This window comes from Chelonia mydas, chromosome 8 (assembly GCF_015237465.2).
Source record: "Chelonia mydas isolate rCheMyd1 chromosome 8, rCheMyd1.pri.v2, whole genome shotgun sequence".
NCBI classification, from domain to species: Eukaryota; Metazoa; Chordata; order Testudines; family Cheloniidae; genus Chelonia; species Chelonia mydas.
Window position 1 is genome coordinate 83,187,421 of NC_057854.1, and position 17,395 is coordinate 83,204,815.

Genomic DNA, 17,395 nt, shown 5'->3' on the forward strand with positions numbered 1-17,395 from the left:
TAAATGGAAATGCAGCTGAGCTTTTACAGTTTGGACTCTTTGTTTGTGGAAAGAGCTCTGAGATACTTGAGTGAACAATACTGTGGAAATGTAGCTTGCAACATGCTGCTGTGAAATGATTGACAAGAATGAGGCAGAACTGAACAAACAGTTTTCAAAGATGGCAGATTTACTGGCCCAGAGTCTGAAGAGTGTGGACCATATAAAACCTCATTGCTTACATGATTTTAGACAATGTTTGAAAAGAGAATATTTACACATATGCACACACACGGCCAGCTCCTCAGTTGGTGTAAATTGGCATAACTCCATTAACTATACATATATATTATGTAATAAAAATGTGCGTATAAATAATTATTTGCTTTTTGCACAGCAGCTAAAATCTTACGGACGTAAAGGTTGTAAATTTGAGCACTGCATGGACTTGATGCTGTTCCTTAGTTATTTTATTATGGTAGATGACTTATTTCTCTGTTACTTAGATGGATGTCATTGCTGGTTTAACTTACTGTAAGTGTTTATTATAGGTGGGGTTTAACTTTCAGACTTGCCTTTATTATCTTCTGTATTACCTCTTTTCACTGCCGCAGAGTCCCTGTGCCACTGACAGTCTCTGTGTTGGAACTTCGGTTGTAGTGCTGCTCTGTCCGACTAAGTATCACAGGCAACAAAGTAAAAACTATTTGACGTTGGCAGCTGTTTGTGCACCGTCCTACATTTCCTTTCTAGAATACCTGTTGGAGAAACAGTGACATTTTCAGGGGTCTTTTATTTTACATCTTTTCTGAATTGTTGTGAGAGGCGGAACTGATAAACTGGTTTAATTTAGTTCTCATTATTAACCTGTAGAAGATAGATTTCTGGAAAGTTGTTATCACTGGTCACAGACCTGCTTTGAGAACTTGTGATAAATTGACTCATCCTAAGCATTTTTCTTTAGTAGCTCTTTTGCATATAGGTGTAAATGGAAGAATTTTACTTTTAGCATAGTTATTTTAAAAGCGGCCCTAAAAACAAATAAGCTAGGTGAACAGACTGCCTATTGATCTCACATTTTTCCCTTCAGTAGTTTCTTATGTTATTGCCAACACATTACATCCTAAGAGGTACGCCAAAAACCACTAGTTTGCTATGCCTGGGATGACTAAAAGATGCTGTTTATATATTGATTTGTACCAGTGAAATTAGCATTTGATATGTGGGCTAGTTTTAAAAACATGTTAATAAAAAAAGTCTCTAAAATGAGATATGAGATCTAGTCATGTTACATGAACTTTTGTTGGTAGAATAAAAATATAGATGACATATGTTTACTATTGGGTTTCTTAGAATCTGCCCCCTTAAAAGCAGGCTCAGATTCCATTGGATATAACAGGAGTTGTGTGTGTGCTTATTTTAGGGTAGAATTTGGCCAAAAGTTAAAACAAACTTTTTTAAACATAGGTCACACAAAACAACAGTCAATACTGTTACAGTGCTTATTAGGAAATAGTGTTATATTTCGTACCTCCAAACCTGCACAGTATGTCTTCATTTATACCCATATGTGTTCCCCTCATAGATCAACAATGAGTCAGCTTTACCTGTTTGGAGAAAGAATGAAATTACCTGCTCCAAAAGCTCATGCTCTTGCATATTGGAAGAATCATTATAATTTTTAAATACAATTGTAAGAGTCCCTACATTTAAAAAACAAAATATTGACTGCAAAACATACCTCTCTTTTCAGTAACATGAACTGAAATGTATATGTTTCTCCCTGTATTAACAGTGGTTACTTCTTTCATTTTGTATGTATGCTCAGCTGACAGTAAAGCAAGAAGTCACTGTAAACATGTAAAAGTCTGCAATTATTATTGAAGTCTTATATAGGTGTATATGTATGTTTTGAAATATACGAACAATTCACAATGTCTCTTTTGGAAATCCATAATCTCTATACTGTCAAAAGTTATCCACTAGAAACTTCTGAATGAAACCAACGAAAAGAAAAGGAGTACTTGTGGCACCTTAGAGACTAACAAATTTAATTGAGCATAAGCTTTCGTGAGCTACAGCTCACTTCATCCGATGAAGTAAGCTGTAGCTCACGAAAGCTTATGCTTAAATAAATTTGTTAGTCTCTAAGGTGCCACAAGTACTCCTTTTCTTTTTGGGGATACAGACTAACATGGCTGCTACTCTGAAACCTGAATGAAACCAGCAGACCTTGGGTATGCTTCATACTCAGCAGACTAGGGTAGGTTCAGTGGGCTTAGTCACAGTAGTAAGCACCTACCCTTGTAGCTAGGGCCTCAGGGACTGGACCATGTGACAGACTGTATACAATCTAATGCAATGGGAAGGTCTGTTCTGTAACTGGGGCATGAGAAACTGCTCATAATGACTTGTATACAACAGTGTCTACACTATCCCCATACTGACGCGTTGTTGTCAACTGAAGCGCTACGCCTCTCGTCTCTCGCAGAGGTGGAGTACAGAAGTCAACTTTACAAGCCCTTTGGGTTGGCGGAAGGGACTCAGTAATGTAGACACGTACATTATTAATTCTACCTAACTCGGCTCATGTTGACCTAACTTTGTAGCATAGACCAGGCCTTACACTACATTGTCTCACACTTCTCTCATAATCAGCTGTGCCATACAGAGAGAAAACATAATTTTCTAGCTGTCATCATTGTAAGGAAACAGCAAAATCTACCAGGCTAAATTCATCCTTGATTTTAGTCTAGGTAAGTGCATGGAATTTTATTGGGGACAGATTTAGCCCATAATCTTTTTACCAGGATTATAGTTTGGAATGCAGACTAAGGCCCTGATGCTGCATACAGTTAAGCATTTTTATAGCTTTAGGCACAAGAACCTAATGGGACTACTCATGTACAAAGTTCCTTGCATACGTTAGGGTTTGCAGAATTAAGGCCTAAGGAACTTGGGTCTGGATCCATAAGGGACTTAGCCTGACTAATGAAACGCCTTTTAGACCCCTAGGAAATCATTGGAATAACAATGGGATCCACAAAGCCCAGAGCTCCGAGTGGAAGCTGGAACCCCAAGTCTATCTTTGAAAATATAGAAAATGTCCAAGAATATTTAAGTAAATGGTATTCTATTATTGTTTAACCAGGTGATTAAAACCATGGTTAATTGCGATTAACTTTTTTAATTGCTCGACAGCCCTACTTATAAGATGACCACCACCTCTTCCTCCACCTCCAGGCTTTTGAATAGGATCTGATCTGGTAGGTGTGCGCCAAGGACACTTACCAGATAAGCCCCTGCAGAGAAAATAGGCAGGTGAACACCTAACTTCCCAGGTTGCTGGATTGTGCTGGGGCTTAGGTGTCTGGATGTCAGAGTGAAGTAGCAGCGCTCATGTGCCCGGAGGCAGAAAGGTAGGCGCCTTAAGAACTCTTACCCTGCAAATTTTTGTGCTGTCAGTTTAGGTGTTTACAGAATTAGGCAGTAGCTGAGGTGGGGGGTTTGTTGAACTCAGGGTTACTTAAAACTGGGATTTAGGTGCCTAAATTTGGGGTTTAGGATTTTGCTTTACCTCCTGTGGATCTGGGCCTTGAGAGTTGAAGTTGTCAGGTAGATTTGACAATGACACTAATTGAAGTTGTTACTAATGTTTCACATGGCTAGTTTACATCAGAAATGGGAAGTCAGCCAATAGAATGATTACAAATCTTCAAATTTTTGTTAAAGAACATAGCAGTTAAAATTAACTCTGGATGAAATATAATGCTGGGTTAAAATAGCACTGGTAACTTTTTAAGCCGTTAAATTAAAACATTGGAAAACAGATAAATGCCTTATCTTATGGTGCTGATTTGGAGAAGGGATTAGGTGAGCTGTTCTGAAGATACAAACTGCTTATATCGGGTATTCCAGCCGGGAGAGAGAGAGGAAAGTACAATTAAAAGTTTAAAAGTGTAGTCTATTTGGGAAAGGAATTTTGAGAAGACAGTCATGAATCTTATGTACATTGTATTTTTATATATTATTTTTTTTCATTTGTATGAAGCAAACATGTTTGGCACATGTATATAATCTATTTGCAATGCATTAGATAGATATGGGAATTTGTGCTGTAGTAATACATATATATAGATAGTAATTGTGTACAAAAGCTGTATTTTTCTTCCTTCTGCATGAAAAAAATGAGTAGTAATGTATTTTAAAATATATTTTAACATTTTAGAGAGAAGAAGGTAATCTTTCAGATAGCACAAGATTGGGCTGCTTGGGGATTTTGGGAGTCCCATTATGTCTTAGAGAGGCTGAGCCTCAGCCACTCAAGACAGGTGCTGATAGAGGGAGGAAAAGCAAAGACAGACCAGGAAAGCTAGCAGAACTGCTTTTGTGGGAATTTTCTACTGACCTTAATAGACAATGAGATCCTTTCTAGGTAATGTTTCAGTTGCCCTATAGAATTCTATGGCAGGGATATGATTTTCTATTAGAATTTGTAGATTGGTTTTCAAATTCCTTGAAAAATATCATACTCTCTATTAAATTCTGTGGGTTTTAGAATGAATTTTGTAGAAGCCTATTTAGTATCTATAGAACTTTGCTGATTTCATTCCTATGAAATTCTGTAGGTCTTTTAGGGGGAGGGGGGAGGAGGAAAGAGGTCTAGAAAAATTGGTACGTTTACTATAACACTCAGAATGAGCCTTGATAAAATAGGAGTGAACCAGTAGAAAAGAGAAAGTTTTGGAGGTCATGAGAAAGATGCTATATTTTTCAGTGAGAGATTTTAAATTAGGGTTTTTCTTGGCTCTTTTTTTCCTTGAAGAATGTTCATTTTTGGTTTCACACTGCTTCTTCCAAACCCTCAGGGGCTTATTATGAGTTTAATGAACAAAACCACAACTTCAGCAAAAGCAAATTTTCTGCTTAATTTGAAACCTGAATTAATCTGCAAAATACCAGGTATCAAATGGTTTTGGGTTTTTTGTGGGTTTTTTTTTAAACTGAGCATCGGGTGGGGAAGGAGTTGCAAAGAAACCATTTTATTTCAAACGAACACTTGCAATTATATTCTCAGTGAGTAGTTATAGGAATAAAGCTACAAGCCCAAAAAGAATTGAAACAGCATTGAACATTTTCTCTCTTATGAAGTATGACTCTAGAAGAAATACATTGGGAAGAGTGCTCTGTTTAAAATAACTGCAGAAATGGCCATGTATAACTTCTTTAAAAAAATCACGCTACTTTCCTTATTTTGGCCAGATGTATTTTATAACTTATGCTCATAAGACATCTTTGATTAATTTGTTAACAAACACCTGATAACAGTGAAGTTGTAGCAAGGAATATCTGGTTATAGTTACTGGTATCATTTATATCATAGCTGATGTTTATTTTTGTTACTGTCATTCTTAAGCCCATATATCAGCCCTGATACAGTTAAACTTTTGTTATCAAAAATAGCACTTCAACAGGCTTGCCATTCTCTGGGGTGAGGCTTGCTGTTGACCATACAGCCCAGTCCTGCGCTCCTTTCTCATGCACTGCTCCCATTGATGTCTGTGGTGGATTTTGTTGTCACAACAAGGCATGCAGGGCCAGGCAGAATAAAAGAGTGTAAGTGGCAGGATGGTTTGCCAGGTGGATTAGCAAAAACCTTAAAAACCAACAAAAGTTGCCTGTGTTCTTCTTTGAGGCTTTCAGCAGGGCATTCAGCAAGAAACAGTTTTAACAAGCAAACAAAACAATTCATCTGATGCTGCAATATAATAACAGAATCTCCAGCCTGTGTCATCACTTCACTCCTGTATGAGGTTTGGCATCTTTCTTACTCCAGAATAGGGGTGCTGGAACAATTTGTACACTAGGGGTGCTGGGATCCATTGAACCAAATTGTAAACCCTGTATATGATGGCCAGGAGGGGTGGCAGCACTCCTAGTTCCAGCACCCATGCTACAGAATGTCTTCTCCTTCTGTGTTTCAAGCATCCAGGCCTGATTCACCATTGCTTGACACCCAGTGAAATCATGCAGTGCAATTGCTACCTATTTCAAGTAGCAGGATGGAATGTTCCATTCACTTTGCACTGGTATAAATGACTACGGAAGATGAAGGGCAATGGTAAATCAGACCCATAGAGGTTTCCTTCCTGCCTGCTGGGCAACTTGACTGGCCCGCAGTCTCCAGGATTGCCTCATTATCTCCTATGAGCACCTGTGCAAAGGAAGGGCAAACTGAGCTAACGTTAATCCCCTTGTAGGCTAATGACCATATATTACCCCTCCATGCTGCTGTGATGTGGCATTGTCTCCTGTAAAAGCCATTGATCCCAAGCAGCATGGTGTAAAACCCTGGGGTGAGCATAATTCTGTTAGCCTCCATATAGATTCTATAGCTGCATGGGAGCTGCAGACATGGCTCCAAATCATTAGCTTTCTTGAAGGGTGATCCAGTGGTTAGGGCATTCACTTCTTATTCAGGAGACACGGGTTCAACGTTCAATTCTCTGTTCTGCCACAGTCTCCCTGTGTGACCTTGGGCAGATCAGACTCTCTCCGCCACATTCCTATCTGTAAAATGGCGTAACAGCACTTCCCTACCTCACAAGAATGTTGTGAGGATGAATACGTTAAAGATTGTTTAGTACTAAAGTAATGGTGGCTATATAAGTACCTAAGATAGATAGATACCCCAAAGCTCTGACCTCTGCTGCAGTCACAGAGCAGGTCAAAGTAAGCAATGAGATACTGGTATTGCTTCTAAGAATTAATTTACTAGAACGGGTTACACTGCGCATCTTGGAAAGATGTTCCTGAAGGACTGCTGTTAAAAGAACATAGTTCATATTTTTACCAGGATCTGTTTTTTATAATATCTTATTTTAAATGCAGGTGAACCAAGGAAATTTGACCCAAAGTTCAGAGGACCTATTCACAACAGGTAAATATTTTCATTTAGTATATTTATACTCTGATTAGTTTTACTGTAAATAGAGAATTAAGAATGTCTTTAATAGAGAAACGATGCTTGATTTGGCTCAGATGTCATCCTTTTTTTATTTTTATTTTTATACAAGGAGAAAGTGTGGGAGTTTATTCTTGCTATAATTCAGGACTTCCAATTGCTAGGGGGAGTCAGTGGGTGTACACCAGGGGAACTTCCAACACCACCCCCATATCCAGGGCCAGCCCTTCTTTGTGCAATACCTTCCTTATAATATTACATTGATTTTAGTTTGACTACTCCTGAGTACTACTTGGCATGAATCAGGCTCATAATCATTGGACTGGTACCGGGGCCCAATCTTGCAGCTCTTACTCACCTGAATATTACTTACTCACATGAGTAGTCCCATTGAAGTTGGAGGGCCTACCTATGAAAGCAAGGATTACAGAATCAGATCCCAAGTATTTCAATCTAATCAGCCGCCTAACTGTGACATCCCATGAGCCTGAGGAGTTGTGACGTTCTGAAGCTGGTGACCAAGAAAAAAAACAGCGTTCCAGGCTTTGAGCTTGATCCTGCAGTGCTGACTGAGGTGAAATTTCCATTAGAGCTAATGGAAGTTTAGGATGCTCAACATCTGTCAGGATCAGACCTCACTGCTTTGCAACAGTTCTTGGGCAGCCTAATAAGTTAACTATAATGCTTGGTTTTATCAGCCTGTTTACTCTGTGATTCACTATTAAACAAATACGCCGTTACCATGTAAGTTCTACTGCAGCTTCTTAGAGGAACCACTATGTCATGTAAACTCAATGGATTTTATAACGCTCTGGGGAGAAATGCAATCTAGGGACTGGATATTTTTCCTGATGTCATAGAGCCTTTTTTTTTTTTTTTTCAATTAATGTGTAATTTATGGACTTTTACTTTTTTTCCTAATCCTTAATTTTTTCTGAATAAACAAGCAGCAAGTGGGAGGAAGATTCTCCTTGGCAGTTTTTTTTCCCCTTCTGTTCCTGATCACCTTTTAACAGTAACGTCCTATGATATCAGAGAAGCATCCGTATAATTCCAGATTCTGGACATATTTTTAAATCATTTTTATAACTAAAAAAGCTAAGTTTCCAGTGGCCACATTGGTATTACTATTGGCTAAAATTGTTCCCAACCCCAAATCATCCCCTTGTGATGAATTGGTAAGTGTGCATGTGTGAGCTTGCCTCCCGTTGGATTAAATCAGAATAGTTCAATTGTGTATCCTAGGACCTATTCTTCTGACAGCTAATGAAGATTTCTCTTCTATGAAACACACACCCAGGATGGTCTAGTGATCAGAGTACTAGCTTAGCACTTGGAAGACACGAGTTTAGTTCCTTGCTCTGTCACAAGCTTCCTGTGTGATCTAGGGCAAGTCAGTGAGCCATTCTGTGCCTCAATTCCCAGCTATAAAATAGTGATGATAGCACTTCTCTATCTCAGAGAACAGCTGTGAGGGTAAATTTATTAAAGACTGTGAAGTGCTCAGATACTGCTATGATGGGCACCATATAAGTAACTTAGATCGACAATATACATAACAGGAAAATGGTAGAAAACATTATTATGTTACAGGAAAAAGTCCTCTTAGATACCTCCCTCCTAAAGGAGTGTAAGACGTTTATTAAAGTGCAATGAGCCATAACAGGCAATAGAAGTTCCCCAAGTATGGAGCTGGACCTAATATCCTGCACCAAAATTCCAAGCTAATTCAATCCAGCTAGTGGCTCCAGTGAACCAAGGCATCCTCAGAGGAACTCCCTGCAGAGTTGAAAGCAGTCAGAGGGACGTTGCTCTGGCCTCTGTTTGTGGCCCAGGGACTTTGGAAGCCTTCTACTTCCTGTAGGGGAAGGAGAGTAACAAAGGAGGTGTAGACATACCTTTTGCCTATATGAGCAAGAATTCTAAAAACATATGTGCAAGGCAAATCTAGTCTCCATTGGTACACACCTGGCCACAGGACGTGTAAATCTGTATGTGTATAGTAGGTGGGGGAAAATGTGTCTCTAGTCCCTTCTGATAAACAGACTGACCTGGTCCTAACTTCATAGGTAATCTGTTTGTATTGTTAGGAGAATAAAGCTGTGCTCTTTTTTGCATATGGGAGGTACCTGAGACTCCCAACTGCCAAGTTGTTCTTGTCAATATCTGAAGGTGTGGTTGCGGAAATAATTGTAGCAATGGCACATCCCATGATGGCTGTATCAGAAGCTGATAACTAGCTGATAGAGAGGGCTATAGATTATTTTATATTTATCCCTGCATCCGCCTTAACTAGTCACCCTACATATCAGTTTGCAATACTGTAGTCCTTCTAAGTTCTCAGCTTAGAGAATGGGCAAATGGGCAAAGGGATCTGCAATGTGGTGCTCCATTGAGGTCCATGGGACTCTGGGCAAAGGAGCCTAAAACAGAGGCCTTGGAAGATTTCTTCCTCTAGTACTCTATCTAAGTTTAAAGAGTGATTCTTCTTTGCAAAATAATGATGCAAAATTGGCATTGTAAGGTTTCATGTTCATTATGTCTCTGTGATTCCATATAAAATGTACTCAGTTCACAATAAAAATATTTTGTTTTGAGTCTAATTGCTAGGGGACTTCCAGATTTGCAGATGTGAAAATCGCGATCATGGACTGTGAAATCTGGTCTCTAGCTGACCAGCTCGGAAGGCAGAGCGGAGAGAAGCAGCTGCTGGCCAGGTGTCGAGCTCTGAAGGCAGTGCCTCTGCCTGCAGCAGCAGAGAAGTAAGGGTGGCAGGGTATGGTATTGCCACCTTGACTTTTGTGCTGCTGCTTGCGGCGGTGCTGTTTTCAGAGCTTGGCGCCTGGCCATCAGCTGCTGCTCTCCAGCCGCCTAGCTTCGGGCATCACTGCCAACAGCAGCTGAATAGAAGTACGGGTGACAATACCGGGACCCCCCTACAGTTGGCTTATGACCCCCTTTTGGGGTGGGGCCCCCAGTTTGTGAAATGCTGCAGAGAAATCACACATTTTTTGTGTGTTGGTCACGCATAAATAGCAAATTTCGCAGATGTGTTAAACATCTGCGAAGTGTATGCCATGACCAACCCGCCAAAAAATGTGTGATTTCTCTGCTATTTAAGTAGACCCCTACTAATTGCCAGTTCTGTAAACACTACCTGGAATCTGTGAGTCAAGCTGAGTTCTTAGTAATTTGTGCTTCATCATCACAAATACCAGGTGGGCTGAGCTGGGAAGTGCCTGTTTTCTGCTGCATGCTTTCCTGGGGATTGGATGGATGTGCAATGAGAAGTGGCTGCTGTAGAACCAGCAGTAACTCTCCTCTGCACCTGCTATCCTTCCCACAACTTGTAATAATAAGGGGTTTAGGACACAGGGGAAAGGAGGCAATGAAAATCTTCCAAGGCTTCCAAGTAACCCAGCTTGCTAGGGAAGGAGGGTGTAGGTTGAGGATTGGTGAGGTTGCTTCACTGACCTGGATCCATTCCATTTGCAAGCCACACTCATTACCTCTGTACTGGGACATTTGTTTTACCATCCTGTGGCTTTATCTTTAGGAGAGCAGCATGTGGCCCAGTGACTGTGGTACAGATCTTTCCACCATGCATTAGTTAGCTGTGATGATTCCTGTGTTTTCATTTCTTTTTGTCCCTTTTAAAAGGAGGGAGAGTCATTGGCAATCACTGATTGCACATACTTAAACTGTTAAACCCCAGCAGTGGGTGAATGGAATGTTAAAGTAGCTTAAGGGCAAGTCTACACTACAAAATTAAGTTGACCTAAGATACGTTGGCATACAGCCACCACAGTAATTAAACTGCTTTTGCATGTCCACACTATGCTCCTTGTGTCAGCAGTGCACGTCCTCACCATGAGTGCTTGCACCGATTCAGCGTGGGGCATTGTGGGATGGCTTCTGAAAGGCAGCAACAGTTCATGTAAGCAATGCAGTGTCTACAGTGACACTGCATCAACCTAGTTACAACAACCTAAGTGCTACGCCTCTCGCAGAGGTGGAGTTATTGAGTTGGTGTCGCAGGTGAGTTACCGCAGTGGGAGCTGCATTTTAGTTAGACTCTTACCAAGTTGGGTTGAAGTAAACTGCCTCACGTTGACGTAACTCTGTAGTGCAGACCAGGGCTAAGTGTATAGGCTTTGCTAATACTGTTGTTTTGGGGGATGTTGTATGGGGATTTTGTTGTGTTTCATGAAAAAGCTATTTGAATTAAAAGGATTAAAATGTAATGGCTGAGCTGAGTGACTCTCAGCCAAACAACTCATGCTAATTCCAAGATGATGTTACCAAAAAGACATCTTTAATTGCTATGATAACAAACTGCAGTCCTCTAAATTTATGCAGTTCTCATTCTGCTCTTCCTGAGACTGTCTGCTTGCCTCTGTCCTCCGTCAAAATGTGCAGCGTAATGTGGAAATGTTAGGAAAAAGAAAAGGGTAGTATCCATCCTAAAACTAGAAGAAATATATTAGTTCTGAAACATTTCCCCCTTTGTTATAAAATCTCCTGTCAGTACAGTCTGACCCCAGTGCATTTAGTGGTCAGTGCTGCAGGGGAAAGCATGTCTGTTAACACTCAAGTGGGTTGAGTAGGTTACAGGGAAAGTAAAACTGGGAAGAATACAGCAAAGAGAGTATGTGGAATTGCTAATTTTTTTCTGAATACAAATGCAACATTGAGAATATATTTGACACTGGCATTTACCATCCTCTTGGTGAACAGAGTAAATAACAGAGAGCCATCAATTATTTATCAATTTTATTTTTCTCAGCAGAAAAATGATGGCAAAGATGAAAATTGCAGCATAGTTATATTCAAAGCTATCCCTTAAACACACACCATTCTTTTTCACTCACAGATGTATTTCTTCTTTTCCTTTCCCTTCCTAAAATGGATAGTTTGGAAATAAATGGAAAATCATGAATGTTAGTTTAGGGAATAGATCCTAATATAAGAACTCTGTTCACAAATTTGGCAATGAGACTTTGGAAGTCTGTGTCTGTGTATGTACAGAGGAATTTAAGTGTTAGCTTTTGGAATGTTTTACTGTATTAAGTGCAGTACCGATTACTACCAAAATATATTCATGTAAGGATTTGAATGTTACTTCGCAAAAGCTAGTAAAATCTCACACTGCAGCAAAATAACCTGTGGTATCTAGGTTCTAGGGCTTGAATTGGGGACAGCAGTAGCCTTTAATCTCCATTTCCTGGATTTTTATTGTCCTCCTTTTTGGAGACTAGATTGCTCAAAGGAATGGTAATGACATGTAAACATGCGTTTACATAGGGGATATATTTGTAATGTAAATGTTAGATTTATGGGTTTCATAAGGGATAGTTTGGATGGAGTCAAGAAAGGTGTGCGTAAGAGGGACTTGGCCACTGGGGGAGGTAAGAGAGGAAGTTGCCTGCTCCTCTATCTTATGTTTTCTGTGCTTTTATCATTTTTTTGTTTTCCTCAGTTCTCCCCCCACCCCGCTCACCTTCTCTTCCTTCCCCAGTCTGTCAGTCTTCTCCTCCTTTCTCTCCTCTCTTGAGCACTCAACTTCCTGCCTCCCCCTTTTCTGCTGCCGCAATCTCCCTCTTGCATTCACTCTGAGTCCTCTGTGTCCTTCCTGTCAAGCCCTGCCACAATCTGTTGCTCCCCATGGTGCAGCAGAGGTGAGCACAAGCATGGATACCAGCCAAGGGTGGTAGACAGCCACCTATATATAGTAATACTGGTAAAAAATGAGTTGTCTGCAGGCTCATCGTTCACAGCATTGTCCAGACTGACAGGACACGGATCTGACTCTGCCTGCAGGGGAAGGTGCAGTTGGAGGTGGGTGCTCATTCTGAGATTTCTCAGTGGGCAGAGTGGAGTGTGCTTGTGGTGGGGTGGTCCTTAGAGTGCCTAAGCATTTACCCAGCATGGCATCAGTTCCACCAGCTCAGCTGTCTGGCAGCTCTTTCTCATAAACAGTCTGTTGGGGGATTTACAAGGTTCCCGGTGAAACACAGAGGCAAGCTGTGAAAACCGGGACGTTCCCCATGTTCAGGGGCACATGGCTACCCAATACATTCTTTAAATGGGAATGTGGTTCTTTGTCACAATGATAACCAGATTTTTCACTGATGGAATTAAGCAGAGAAATGCTTCTCCCGTGCTCTGCTTAAACAGTGTGCCCAGCAGGAACACATTTCTAGAGGTAAATGGCTGTGCATTTATTCTTCCTCATTGTTATAGTGGATGATAAATGGGGAAATTAGTATTGACATTTGTGCATGCTTAAATTCACGTGGTGTGTTTTAAACAGTGGGATGCTGAGTTTGACTGCTCTCTTTGTAGGGCTAAAAGCCTGGTCTAAAGAGTGAGGCTGTTTTGCCCTGTACTGCTGGTACAATCTGCACTTAAAGCCAGTGAATCCAGCCTCAGTGCAAGGAGGATCCTTTCTCGGCAGAGAACTGGCATAGAGGATGTTAGGCCCCTCCATCTCCCTTCTTCTGGGCAGCATGGCAGAGAAAAGGTGCTGCATAAAGGAGGCCTGGACAGGACAGCTCCATTTCATACTGATCCCAGCCTGCAGTTTCCGCACGTTGGGACTGTTTTTGGTCAATGTAAGTTAGAGTAGCCCATAGGCTGCTCCAGGGGCATGCAGAAGGGGGGCAAGCAGGGGCACAGCCCCCCCCCCCCCAATAATTGCCCTGGGACGCAGAGCACCTCCTGGGTGGCAGCGGGGAGAGTGAGAGAGCGGGCTTGGAGGAGTTCGCTCTCCCTGTCGCAGCCCTGGGGCTGGAGGAGTTCGCTCTCCCTGTCGCAGCCCTGGGGCTGGAGGAGTTCGCTTTCCCTGCTGCAGCCCCAGGGGAGAGGAGCTCTCTCGCTTTCCCCGCCGCAACCCCAGGGCTGGAGGAGTCTGAATTGCTGCGCACACCCCAGCTGCTGCTCTAACTCAGTGCAGGGGGAAAGGCCCTGACTGAAGAAGGACCAGAGGAGTGCAAGGTGAGTTTTAAGGCCCTGTTGTGCACACACACATTGCTGACTTACACTGTGTGCTGTTCAGCTGTAGCTGGGTGTCTGTCCCCCAGCTTTTAGTCCGGTAATTGCCAGAGTCCCACAGACACAAATCAGAACACGTCTTTAGGTTTCTTCTCCACCTGCAATTTAGTGTTGGTCAGTTGCATGGAGTAGCCCAGTCCTAGGATGCACAGGTAGAATTAGGATAAAAGGCTGCTACTTTGTGATCAGTGACCTATAATAAAAGCTGGTGGCTGTGGGGGAATTTTTCTTTACTGGTATTTAAACTGTGAGGCAATGTTTGTACTATTGCGTAGATGGGATTATATCTTAAATATGGATGAACTTCATCCCTCTCAAGTTCTAATGCCAAATGTCATTTTAAAACATTAGAGGGGCCATTTAAAACTTGTATCAGCTGAAGCAGGAAATGAAAGTGATAAATGTAAATAGAACAGATTTCAAAATTAGATGATAACCTTTTCAGGGGAGGGGCCTGTGTACAGTGCAGAGTGCAGTGGAGTCCTGTTCTGACTGGGGACTTTGGGCCCTCCTACAATAGTAATTCTTTGATTCCAAGGGCAGAAGTGACCCTGAGATGTAGTCTGATTTCCTGTTTAACGCAGGCCAGACAATTTCAGTATAACAACCAAGTTTGCAAAAATTGTCCCCAAATATCAGAATTGTGTAAGATTAAATTAAGGTTCCATACATTAGAAACTGCTTTTTTTTGGAGCTGTTTTCATGGGCAGATTTTTGTTTTAGGGATTTCACAGGCATTGTTGCACTTTTGAATGCCAATAAGGAAACATGTAAACTATTTGGACTGGTTTCAGAGTAGCAGCCGTGTTAGTCTGTATCCGCAAAAAGAAAAGGAGTACTTGTGGCACCTTACAGGCTAACAAATTTATTTGAGCATAAGCTTTTGTGAGCTACAGCTCGATGAAGTGAGCTGTAGCTCACGAAAGCTTATGCTCAAATAAATTTGTTAGTCTCTAAGGTGCCACAAGTACTCCTTTTCTTTTTACTATTTGGACTATGACTCTATAAATAATGTATGTTTCTTCACCGCTGCAGCCAATTAATCTTTACAAGCAATGTTTAATAAAACTCTCAGAAGATTTTTACTTAACATTAAATTAGTTATCTGAAAAAATAGAGCTCCTAACACAGTACAAGTAGTACCTATATTTTTTGTGCGCCTTCAGAGAACGTCTGAGACCCAGCAATTAGAGCAACCCTACTAACCTAAATAGAGATGTCCTCAGCTGCTCTCTGATAGAAAGTTCTGTTTGGACACAACATGTGCAGAGTTTAGAATAACATGACTGGCAACCTTCCCATTCCAGACCCATGCACAAAATGTTGGTATCTACGAGAAGTTTACAATGTGAACTTTAAATGACAAGCCCCTAAGATAGTGGTTTTCAACCTGTGGTCTGTGAACCCCTGCCAGTCCACAGACTATGCCTAAGATTTTCAAAGGGGTCCACACTGCCATTCAACATTTTTTTTAGGGGTCTGCAAATGAAAAAAGTTTGAAAACCACTGCTCTAAGAAAACTAGTTTGAGATTAAATATATGATTATTAAGGATAAATGATTTCAATTAATTAACACATCCCAAGGTGTCATTTCCACCTTTTTACAAATTGCAGAGATAGTGAAGGAGAAGCTATATTTTATTCTGACAAGGTGAGATTTAAGTGTTGAAAATCTTTCTGTTCAACTTAAACCACAGTTGAGTGACTTATGATTTAGGCATGGCATTTTCTTATTATTTTTATGTGTTCTTCTTGGGAAATACTGGACCATAGTTCCATCATGAGAGTAGGGAAGTGTGATACACATTCATGATTATAAGTGACACTGCCCTATATTGCAGGCTTAATAGTGCTGCATTGAGCTTCCCCTATACCCAACTCTTGAATCCTTAAAGGAATTAGTCGGTGAAGTCTGCCAGAGTATGTGAACAGCAAACTCAGTAACTGGAGCCAAAGGAAGGCCTTAAAGATCATAGGCACCCAGAGAAAATATTGTTCAGTCCATATGGTTATGGAATGGTAAGAAAAGGCCACGTCATTTAGTGTTTTATTGGGTATTCTTAAACTCAGAAAACTGCATTTGCCAACAGAAGTTGGAGGGGTTCACCACCTCTCAGGATCAGGCCCTACAGCAACGGTGAACGCTCTACCTAGTTTCACAATGCTACAGGCAATTGGTTTTCTCCCAGACACTAAATTGAACTCTTTTAGTGATTTTTGGGCTGCTTTGTCAAATGAACTGGGTTTTATTGAATGGTCTCAGTGCGTCGCATTGAGAACAGAGGCGTCTGAGTATGTCACAGGGGAGGCTAGCCACGTTGTTCATAAGAAGTTCAGTAATCCATGCTGTGCTTATTTAGGAATAAGTTTCACTAATGCCATTTTGAAATATTTTAATAGGTTACTAAATATAACCTTGATGACAGTGCAAAACCACAAACTTCTCCAGTTTTTCTTTCAGCACTTAGACTATTTTCTTGTACGAAATGCATGGTCGTCTTTCCATCCAGATTTTCTTTAAACTGCAGCAAGGGATTATCTCTAATGTCATAGCACATTTTTCAAAGTGCTGTTTATATAACTGAATCATCAAGCTACTTTTGTCTGTCATTTCGGAGTTGGTCTGAACTATTCCCTTGGTTATTTTTCCTCCCTCTTTTATGTAGTTTCTTTATTTTTCTCATGCGTTCATACTGGAGTTTCTTTATTTTCTCATGCGTTCCTCTTTGCTTAGTGGTGTTCCCTGTTATCTCTTGAAGAACACCATTTCTCTTTGAGGTAGTTGCTAGCTCATGCTATCCTTGAAAGCAACTTTAAATTTAAAACCCACAGTCCAGCTGACTGAAGATTGTAAGACCCAGCTACTTGTCTTTTCGGCATATTTAACTTGGTTACGTGTTTGCAGTTCATGAACTCATTTTCCTTTGTGCATAAATGAATGTCTTTTAGCTATACACTCTTAAGGTCATGGAACTTCAAAGAAGAGCTGAGATCTGGTGAGGAAGGGGACTCCCAGCTTGGGAATCAGGAGCAAAACTTTAGCATACTGTATCCACAACAAAGTGGAGGGGATCTACAAGAAAGGCTTTGATGTGTAACTGTTTTTTTTTTTCTTCCTGCCTAGCCCCTAGTAAATTCCACTAGTTGTGATTTTTTTTCATTTCCTCTATAGCAATGCCTCTTCTTGGACTCTTCTTTCCTTCCCTACCATGATGCTCTAGGAAAATGGTGATTTCCTTTTCTTCAGAACTCTTTATGTTCCTTCTTTACTTATCTCGAGCGTACTTAAGGATAGTTTCACGGCTAAAGCACAAAACTAGTTGCTAGAAGATCTGGGTTCTGTCCTCGTCTCTGCCTCAATTTTCCCTTATGTAAGATAGGAACAATAGTAATTAACT

The 17,395-nt window shown here is 40.8% G+C and overlaps 1 protein-coding gene across 10 annotated transcripts in view; it reads left to right on the forward strand.

Moving 5' to 3' along the window:
* Window positions 1–17,395, forward strand: part of SLC44A5 (solute carrier family 44 member 5) — a 179,283-nt gene that overhangs the window by 91,254 nt on the left and 70,634 nt on the right. For 8 of the 10 annotated variants that reach the window (XM_037907465.2, XM_037907467.2, XM_027824998.3 and 5 more), the window contains exon 2: window positions 6,871–6,919. In XM_037907465.2, the coding sequence (XP_037763393.1) occupies window positions 6,871–6,919 (49 nt within the window). Of the gene's footprint in view, window positions 1–5,519; window positions 5,596–6,870; window positions 6,920–17,395 lie in introns of those variants that run through there. The other 2 variants (XM_043521592.1, XM_043521593.1) reach the window with 1 other exon arrangement.